This window comes from Nothoprocta perdicaria, unplaced genomic scaffold, assembly GCF_003342845.1.
Source record: "Nothoprocta perdicaria isolate Ctin4 unplaced genomic scaffold, notPer1 scaffold_413, whole genome shotgun sequence".
NCBI classification, from domain to species: domain Eukaryota; kingdom Metazoa; phylum Chordata; class Aves; order Tinamiformes; family Tinamidae; genus Nothoprocta; species Nothoprocta perdicaria.
In genome coordinates this window covers 93,293-103,688 of record NW_020455659.1, presented here as the reverse complement: position 1 = coordinate 103,688, position 10,396 = coordinate 93,293, and the positions used below count along the sequence as shown (strand labels likewise).

General features: G+C 60.2%; 1 protein-coding gene across 1 annotated transcript in view; it reads right to left on the bottom strand.

Annotated features, from left to right (window-relative positions):
* Positions 1–7,281: 7,281 nt before the first annotated feature.
* Positions 7,282–10,396, bottom strand: part of DOK2 (docking protein 2) — a 5,581-nt gene continuing 2,466 nt past the window's right edge. The window contains exons 6-7 of the mRNA XM_026045886.1: positions 10,029–10,103; positions 7,282–7,311 (exon numbers count right to left, since the gene is read on the bottom strand). Of these exons, the coding sequence (XP_025901671.1) occupies positions 7,282–7,311; positions 10,029–10,103 (105 nt within the window). The remainder of the gene's footprint in view (positions 7,312–10,028; positions 10,104–10,396) is intronic.

The window sequence follows — 10,396 nt, the reverse complement described above, 5'->3', positions numbered from 1 at the left end:
CCGCCCCTCGTGCCGGGCTGCGCGCGGGGCAGCGGCCGCGCCGGGCCCGGGGCTCCGGGAGGCGGCGGCGATGCTGGAGAGGGAGGCAGAGCGCTGCAGCTGGAGGGGTGCGGGAGCCCTTCCAGCCGCCCTTGTCCCTTCATCCCTCTCTCCATCCATCCATCCATCCATCCATCCATCCATCCATCCATCTCATCCCTCCATCCTCCCTCCAGCCACCTCCACCCATTCATCCCTGTCTCCAGCCATCCTTATGTCCCTGCCGTGCGCACTGGGCCCCGCACCAACCACTGACCCCCCTGCTGCTGCGGTCAGACAGGGCCCCCCCGCCAACTCCCTAGCCCCCCACAACCTGCCCCTGCTCTGAACATGGACATGGGGGACATGTGGGGACATGGACACGCGCAGGGGCTTGGTGATGTGGCCCGGATCAGGGAGCACCGGATCAGAGAGCTGCCACCGGCCCCTCTGTGGAGGGAGGGAGAGGAGGGCCAGGAGCTGCCAGCGGATCCCGCTCTGGGATCTGCCGGTGGGAGGAATTGCACACACACGTGCACGCTCGTGCACACGCACACATGCTGCCAGGACCGTTGTTCATTTGTGCCTGAGGCTCCTGGTTTTCCCGGCTCAGCCCTTGGCAGCACTCAGCCTCTCCCTTCTTCCCACAGCCTGGATATCGGATATCGCCTCCGGGAGGAGCGGAGCAGAGCTCCCTCCACCGCTGCTCCCAGGACATGAGCAGGATCCTGGCCTCATGCTCATCCCCTTCTGGCTCTGTCAGCATCCTCATCCTCCTTCCAGCCCTACGTTGAGCAGTGGGGAGCTTCTTGCACCCACCCAGCTGTGCCATCTGGATTCCCATCCCGGTRGCTGTTCCGGAGCAGCGCACGGAGCAGAGAGGCAGGGGGGACAGACCTGATGCTCTCAAGCTTAGGGAATTACACCTGACTCAGGTGCAAACACCAGTGTGTGGGATCCCAAMCCGGGACCCGCAGTGGCTGCTCGGGAAGCGGCCGCAATCCTTCCTTGACTCCAATGCAGCCAAGGAGCCAACCAGGATCAGAGCAGAAAGATGGCTTCTCGCTCTGCCACATCCTTCCCCATCTTATATTTTACCTCCTCTTGATATCTCTTGATATCCCTGGCTGCCTTCTCCATAAAATGAAATAAAATGAAATGAAATGAAATGAAATGAAATGAAATGAAATGAAATGAAATAAAATAAAATAAAATAAAATAAAATAAAATAAAATAAAATAAAATAAAATAAAATAAAATAAAATANAAAATAAAATAAAATAAAATAAAATAAAATAAAATAAAATAAAATAAAATAAAATAAAATAAAATAAAATAAAATAAAATAAAATAAAATAAAATGATGGTGGCTCATGCTCAGCAGGATGTTGCTGTGTTTTGCTGAATTTTCATGGAGAGAGCAGTGAGTCGCTGCATCCTTGGCTACCCGACATCGCTTGGGGGCTACGAGCTGGGGCCTCAGGATCAAGCAAAAAAATCTCCTGTCCCAAATTTCCTGAGCTGAAGGAGAGCCCTGGCAGGAGCTGCTGCCCTGTGTCCCGGTCACGTTCCAGCTCCCTCTCTTTCAAGAGCAGCCAGGTACCTGGCCTCACATTTAGAATTTATTCCAAGGGAATTTATAGCCTTGGAGCTCCTTAAATCAAGAGTCTGAGCCTGGTGTGGGGAGCCTCTCTGGTGGCTCCCACCAAGGAGAGCAGGAGACACCCGGGATGCTCTTTCAGCCCGTAGGATGCTCCTGGATGCTGTTCAATCCCAACCCACTGCGGCTCCTCTGGGTGCTGGCCAGCTGTGAGCTCGTCATCTTCAACCGCTGGAGTCCCCCGTGTCACCTGGCACTGATGGATCCAGCATCTCCAGCCCTTGCACTGGGCTGTGGACAAGTCGGGAATGGCCTGTGGAGCAGGGAAGCGGGAGCAGGCAGAGGCCGGGGGCCCTCGCTGCTGCCGRCTGCGGGTTTCCAAGGAGAAGAGGCACCAAGCAGGGAAGCATCGCAGCCCACGAGGCGCGGAGACGGCACAAAACCTGYAGGAAAAGGGAGGTCTGCGCTGCCTCCGCCTGGCCTCCCTCATTGCCCTTTGTTGAACCACGCCGCCTCACCCYGGGGAGAGCAGAAACAGGGCCGGCCACCACAGCAGCTGCTGCTGGAGAGCAGGGAAACGGCCTGGACAGTGCATCCCCCCTGCACATGCACAGGAGATCCACAGGAGATGGCCTGGGCGATGCATCCCCCCTGGACGATGCATAGGAGATGCACAGGAGATGGCCTGGACGATGCATCTTCCCCTGGACGATGCACAGGAGATGGCCTGGAGGATGAATCCCCCCTGCACATGCACAGGAGATGCACAGGAGATGGCCTGGACGATGCATCCCCCCTGCACATGCACAGGAGATGGCCTGGATGATGCACCCCACCCCTGCACATGCACAGGAGATGCACAGGAGATGCATCCCCCCTGTATGATGCACAGGAGATGGCCTGGGTGATGCATCCCCCCCGGACGATGCATAGGAGATGCACAGGAGATGGCCTGGATGATGCATCCCCCCCGGACGATGCATAGGAGATGCACAGGAGATGGCCTGGATGATGCATCTTCCCCTGGACGATGCACAGGAGATGGTCTGGTCGATGCATCCCCCCTGCACATGCACAGGAGATGCACAGGAGATGGCCTGGTCGATGCATCCCCCCTGCACATGCACAGGAGATGGCCTGGATGATGCATCCCCCCTGGACGATGCACAGGAGATGGCCTGGATGATGCACCCCACCCCTGCACATGCACAGGAGATGCACAGGAGATGGCCTGGACGATGCATCCCCACTGGACGATGCACAGGAGATGGCCTGGATGATGCACCCCACCCCTGCACATGCACAGGAGATGCACAGGAGATGCATCCCCCTCTGGACGATGCACAGGAGATGGCCTGGGCAATGCATCCCCCCCCCGGACGATGCACAGGAGACGCACCCTGCGCATCCCACCCCCGCGTGCACAGGAATCGCATCCCTCCCTCCCTCTCCTCCCCAGCAGCAACGCAGCAGGAGGCTGCATCTTTTCGGAGCCTGAGCAGTGCAGTGCAGGGGGGACGGGTAGCAGGGGGCAGCCGCGGAGAAGGGGCAATTGGAGCAGCTGCCACCGCAGGAGCCCCCGGCCGCCGCCRCCGCTGCGTGTTTGGAGCGGCCGGCTCAACACAGCTCCGTGGCGATACCCGAGCAGCAAAGGCAAAATTGCTCCATTAGAGGCGAGGCGGCGGTGACAAACGGCAGGCGGGGGACAGCAGTGGCTGCTCTGCTAAGCAGCTCTTTAGCTGCTGTCTGCGCGGAGCTCGGAGCGGGCTGAGCGGCCGCCTGGCGCTCGCCCGGCCGGCCGCGGCTCCTGGGCTTGCAGGGCATCCATGGAGCAGYCGGTGGATGCAGCTTTCCCCGCCCRGCCCTCTTTTCCCCGCTCCCCCGGCATCATTTCCCAGGAACAGAGGGCTCATTAATAAAGAACGACTAACTCAAAGGCAGCTCTCATCTCCGCTGGGAAGCGAGCAAGGGAAGGGGCCATGAATATTCATGGTCACCGCATCTACCTCCTTCAACTCCCCTTCCCAACCGTGTATCCCACCCCATGCCACCCTGGGGGTGGAAGTTTGACACGGCTGTCATCCCCACCGGGAGCTGTGGCACCGTCCTAGTGCTCCGCAGCACAGCCCTTCTACCAGCCATCAGAGAATCCACAGGCCCCCTTTGGCCTCTCAGAGGCCTCTTGGCGCTGTCGGGAGAGATTTCCTGCTCCGCTCTTGCCATGTGCCCCTCCGGTCCCTGGCAATCACCCCAAGTCCCTTGATTATCTTTATTGTCTCCAGCCTCCATTTGGAGGCCGGCACGCTGCGTCAGCGGCAGTATTTATAGCATCCCTCCTCCCCGCGCTCCCGGAGCATCTCAGCCATCCCGGCGTCACCCCTCCAGGCCTTCCTGCGCTTCCCAGGGCAGCCCGGCTTCCCAGGGAGCCAGCGCCATGATTTCCTTTCCCTGGGAAAGGGAAGAAGCTCCCTGGGACCGTGTCTCTGGCCATGCACTGCCCCTTCAAGCTGTGTCTGGAGGATGATTTTATCAAGGGGAAAGGGAAAGCTTTCCCCTGGAAAAGGGCTCTTTCTGTTTCCCTGGCATTGGGAGTTGGATCACAGGGATTTTTATGGGGATTCACGAGGTTTGCAGCCCCTGACGCACCCAGGGAAGGAGGAGCGCGGCCGCATGCGGAGGCAGCTCCCAGTGGATGCTCCCGCCGGCAGCAGGGCCGAGAATTCCGAGGGGCTGAGAATTCCGAGCGTGGAGCTCCGGAATTTGCAGTTTAATCGCAGCCTCRTCAGCACCGGGGCTGTCGGCGGGTTCCGCTTTGGTGTCGCTCCTCCAAAGCGCTGCGGGAAGCGGCACATCCAGCAGCACTCCTGCAAGCACGGGGAGCACCCGCCGTGCCAATCCATGGCCATTTCACCCCATTTTGGGCGCAACGAGTGGGCGGATGTCTCCAGGACGGGAACCAAGCGCCGGGAGGGAGCAGCATCCTGCAGCTCCCGATGTAAGCGGGAGGCAAGGAGGTCTCCCCGGCGCCCTGCTCCGGGACATCCCGGTTGTTCTTGGACACGCGGATGGGCCACGCAGGGCGCAGGTTGCTGGGGAGGGGTCCCCACGCAGGGGCAGCCCCCGCAGTGGGTGCCCATCCGCTCCGCTCGCCCCGGGCGCTGCCGCCTGGTTATTTCGCTGTGCTGAGGCTGCGGGGTAATCRAATTAGGCAAATATGACGGGGAGGAAAATGGGCAGATAAGTAGCTTGAAGTGATCGAAATGACCTGGAGGTGGCCATGCAAATGGTCTGTATAATATCCTGTAATAACGCTGCCCAGATATCTTCTGGGAGGCTGAATTCCCGTAACGGCGTCGCAGGGATTCGCTCACTGGGAAGGCAGCCGACAGCCCTGGGCAGAGCTGTTACCTGCTGCTGGTGCCGGGCAGGAGGAATCCCAGGGATTTGGGCCAGGTTTCAGTGCCCAGGGGCAAAGGGGAGATGACCTGGGGCAGCTTTAGCCTAGTTGGAATCGGCTGGAGACAACTGTGATCATTTCAGCTCYGGAGGAAAGGGAACAAGACCTAAAGCGAAGGAGCAAAACCCTCCCGAATGGAGCACCTCGGTATAGATGGCATAAATGACTCCTAACGCACAGCACTCGGGGAAGCAGCGCTTGGAAGAGATTGGCTTTGACAGCCCAATAACTGTCAGCCTCTGACGGGCCCCAGCTCCAGGATGAGGCTTCCAAACTTTAATTGGAGCCACGATGCTCCGTTTAGCCAGAGCAGAAAATCCCACCTCCCCGCCTCACTTTTCCCCTTTGATAAAATCATCTTGCAGGCACAGCTTGAAGGGGCAGTGCGTGGCCAGGGACACGGTCCCGGGGAGCTTCTTMCCTAAATTCTGCCCTTTTTTGGAGCTGTAGCCGGAGGTCTTTCCTTTCCCCACCATGTCCACGTGCTTCCCGGCACACCTGCAGCATCCCTGATGGAGACGGATGCTCCGGGGTCCCATTCCCGCTCWGTCTCCCTCTGCTTTCCCAGCATCGCAGGGATGCAGGGAGCCTGTGCCGGCTCTGCAGAGCGAGCTGCACACGAGTATCCAGCTCATCCTTCCCGGTTAGCAAAGAAACGGCCGCTCCGGAACGAGGAAAACCTCCCAAAGGGGAAGGGAGGGATGGGAAGAGGCAGCCGGCGTGGCCGGGGGGAGCGAGGCTCGGCAGCGGCGGAGCACCCGCGCCGGCAGCTTTCCGCAAGCCGAGTTATATAAGCGGCGCGGCGCTGGAGTCAGCAGTAATGAGACGCTCGTGAAATCTTGCACCGATCTGTGTCAGCGCCCTAATCGCGGGCGACAGCTGGGCTCTGCGGCTGGTTGGAGATGATAATATTAATGTCAGGAAGCATCAAGCGGAGGATGCGCCTTTCAAAGYGGGGATTACGCTCCTCGTGGAAGGAAAGGGAACGGCCCTGGTCTTGGCTGCCGGATCCCGGGGGCCGTCGGGAAGCGGCTTTGGGGTGAGCAGGCTCCGCGCAGGGCCGGGGTGCACCCGTGGGACCTCCTCAGGCCGCCCGTGTTGGGGATGGATCGAAAGCTGCCCTCCGGAGCGGCGCACTCCGCGGGGATGCTGGGCACCCTGGCATGGGCACCCCAGGGAATGCCGGATTCGGAGCATGGGAGGCAGGTTCCCGTTGGGGCGGGATTCATTTCCTGCCTCCCCTTGGTGAGKGGAGCCGGGTTAGTGCTCGTCCCGCAGGCCAGGAGAGCCGGCCACGCTCCATGAATCCCGCAGGGCGCCCGCTGAGAGGATTTTTATATTCATCTCCATTACTGCTCCCCTGGGAATAAACCCCCTGTATCCACGAGCCCTGGAATCAAGGGAGCCACAGTTCCTCCTGGAGATGGAGAGGGGTCCCATCCCGCTGCTGGCACGCGCTGGAAGCAGCGGGCTCCTCTGGGACCATGTCACCAAGCACGGAGAGGGATTGCAGCCCAATCCCAGCCATCCCAATACTCTTTGGAGGAACCCCGAGCTCGAATAGGCGGCGCCGCTCCGGTGCGGCGTTCACCTTCAACAGGGAGAGAGCTGGATTTACGGCGCGCGAGCCAGCTGCTGGGAAAGGCTTCCRCCGTGGCAATCTTTTAACCAGCTGCAGCAGCTTCTGCTCTCTTTTAATGCGCCAATATTTCTCGGAGATTGCACTCCGTCGCTTCGTGCCGCGTTATCGCTCGAATGTCTCCTCGTATGGGGAGCAAAGCCAGGACATTCGTGGCGAGGCCCGGCGAGCCGGGACGCTGCGCGCTCCCCACGGAGCTGCCCTTCCTGCCTCCCATTCCCTCGGGAATGCAGGGCCGTGGCTTGTGGCAAGGGTGGCATCACAAAGCCCTGTGCCGGGAGGCGTCGAGGCATCGCCGGGCTCATGTCACCCCAACCCCTCATTAAGTATCGTGCACCCGCACCAGTAATTAGGGCTATTTATAAGGCAGCGCTTGCCGCCGGCCCCCCCGCAGCTCTGCTCGTCCCGCGCCTCTGTCACGGGCACAGGGAACAGCAGCTATTTTTATCCCTCTCCCCTGGCGCTGAACCATTCCCAGCCCCGGATTTAAAGAAGCTCCATGTTCCTGCCGCTCTCGCCTGCAAACTGGGCTTTCTTTTCCCTCCCCGAGGTCAGCCGAGCGGAGACTCAGCGGATAACCCGCAGCACCGGCTCCTGCTGCCGGGTAAAAATAGACACCGCTTACTGGTTTCACACCGGCAATTTCGGCTGCCGTCGCTATGTCTCACCAAGGAAAGGTTGCTCTGTGCGTGCAATTCCGTACGGGCAATTGCAATTGCAACTGCTCTCCGGGCAATTCCATACGGCGAGCAGGGAAAGCGGAGCGGCGCTTGCCGCCCTCCCTGGTTTGCAGCAGGGCCAAAGGGCTCACGGGGGACTTGGGCATCCACATCCCCTCTGCAACCTGCTTCCCAGGCCCCTCGTGCCAAGAGGTTGGGATAAAACGGGAAAAGGAAGGCAAGGCCCCGGCGGAGCATCGCCCCGGCGCGCCGTGCCCACCGGCACGCTAATCATTCCCGCGGCGCACGGAGCCATCTGGACGGCATCGGCCCTTCTGCCACGGCGTCGGGCACTGCTAACACGAAGCATATGCTTGCCTGGAAATTAATAATAATTTTCGCCTCTCACCAGCTGCCGGTAATTGACTCCCCTTTCTCAGAGGCAGCCGCAAGGGAGGGTTCGTGGCCCCACTTTGGAATGGGCAGGAGCGGCGGCTCCCGGGATCCCCCGGGATCCGTGCGCTGGGGCCGCGCTGCCGTCAGCGGCGCATTCGCACCCAGGGGATATTTTTACTTTAAGCCTCAGTCTGGGCAGGTGGGTGCCGGGAGGCTGGAGGAGGTATTTATACTGCAGCCCTGACAAAATCCGCGGGCGGATGAGCTTGGCACAGCATCCACCTTCTTATTTTCGCTCCGTGGGTGTGCAGCAAGGCAAGGGGACGGCGCTAAGCACATCCGCCTTCCGAAAGCTCCAGGCTCGATCCAGGAGGCCCCGCGTTGATGGTGGTGCTCGGTGGAGGCCACACACAGCTCCCCAGGGCCTGGCCGTGGCCGGAGAGGCCACGGGATCAATGCGGAAACCCGGCCAAGGAGGCGGCACTTTACAGCTTCCTTCCCCAAGAAGGTTTTACGGACCGCTGGCAACTGCCGATTAATTCGGCTGCAGCCACCGGGAGCCCGGATCACAGCACAGCTCCATCCGTGCTGCCGAGGGGTGCTGGGACGGGCTGCACCTCCCCGCTCCCCATCGCCCTCGGCTCCTTTTCCCCCCATCCCCGCGGTGATCCGGAGCTCCAGCCACACGACAGGCGGAGAGAATCCAGGCGCTCCCAATTAAACCGTTTTTTTCTGAATGAAGAGCCCCGYGTGGCGGCGGCGCGGGCCATAAATCCCGCCGCTGATTAGGAGCCTGTCATTTAGCACCTCGGATGCCTCCCCCCTAATAGTATTAGGGGCTGCTTGGCGAGACGCTAATGCAGTTTGCGGCCGCAGCGTTGGCGCCGGCGGAGCAGCTGGAGCGCGCRGCGGAGCGAGCGCTTCCCTAATGCGAGCGGACACTAATGAAGAAAGGAGCTGCCTCGACAAGGGTTTGTTCTCCAGCGGGAAGAGTTTTCCAGCCTTTCCCACTCCGTTACAGCAGCTCCTGGCTGGGATGGGGAAGATGCTCYGGAGCTCGTTGGGGCAGGGAAGAGCCCCCGGTGCCCATCTCCGCTCCGCAGCATCCCATGGGATTAGCGTCTTTGCCAGGTCGGCACTTCTCAAGCCTTGCTGGTCCCATAAGAGCTTGAAGTGGAGTCCGGAAAGGGTCTCCAGTTTCTTCTGTTCGTGAAGAAAAATAGTGGTGGAGCAGGCGGACAGCGCACGGAGTCCCGGCTCACACCGAGAGCGGCAGCATGGAGAGCGGCCTGTGTTAACACTAATAAATAATAAATAACCGCCATAATGAGCACTAATTAATAATTGCACAYGCTCAGGCAATTGATTACCGGTGAAGGGGATGGTGCTGCTAGGAGTCCCGGTTGCTCCAGCCAGCCAAGCCTGCCTTCCCACCGGAATTCTCCTCCATGGAAGAGCCGAGTGCAGAGAGCGGGTGTGCCGGGATTGGCAGGGATTGCTGCCAAAATACGATGGGAAAAGGCCAAAAATGCAGCTCCCTGTTCCTAAACAGGGTCCGCTCTGCACTGCTTCGCCCTCCACCCTGGGTGCCAGGGCCAGGAGTGTTTGGGATCTGTCGGCTGCGCTTGTCACCAGCCCGTGTGTTTCCCAACACTCCTGATAGATGGATTGATACAGAGCTCTAATCTGTGTAATACACAAAACACTTAATTTGCTTTATTAAAAATTGGCACTTGGATTTTGGGGATCCAGGAAATCAGCTCAAGCACCTAACCATGTATTTGATTGAAAGATGTTAAATAATTCCTGCTGTTCCTTTCTCTGTGGTGGAAGCTCTCCCRGGCGCTGGGGCGGGATGTCCCGGCACGGTGCCCGGGCTGGACCCTGGCTCTGTCACCGGCAGGACCTGGCRCTGGGGACCCTGCGCTGGCTTCAGCGCAGCAGCCTCCTCCTCATCAGGAAAGTCCGGGTGGAGAAGCGGAAGGCTGGAGGTGCTCTCCGGGAGGAGGAAGAGGAGGCTGAGGAGGAGCCGCCYCCCTGCACAGGGCACCGCGCGTCTCGCCTGGCCCTGCTCCGCGCGCCCCGGGAAGAGAGGAGCCGCTCGCTMTGATCACCATGACAATAAAGCTTGGCATTTAATTTAGAATCCAGAGGCGGCTCCAAAGTGGTTTTATATATTAAAAAAATAATTAAAAAAAAAMCATAAAAAAGCACAAAAAAAGCAAAATTAACCCCCTAGCTGAGACAGGAGGAATTTACCCCCACCYGCGCGTGGAGCAGTGTGACCTTCAGGGAGACGGGCGGTGTCAGCGCCATCCGTGCTGGGATGCGGACCTGGCACAGCCGGAGTGCGCCCGATGCCACCGCAGCGGGACAGCGCGGGAACCCGGCAGGCACCAGGGGCGCAGAGCGGGGAGCGGGGCTGCGGAGACCCCCCCGGGGAGCGGGGGCCGCCGGGCTCGCTCTGCCCTCCAGCGGCACAGCTGGGCAGAGGTGCCCGGCACGGCCGGCGCGCCCAGCGCCTCCTCCACCCATGGGGGAGACAAATGGGGGGTCCCTGCTCATTCCCGTGGGCTCCTCTTCTTGGCCGTCCCCAGCGCCACGTTGTCGTACGCGGCGTCCCCGCG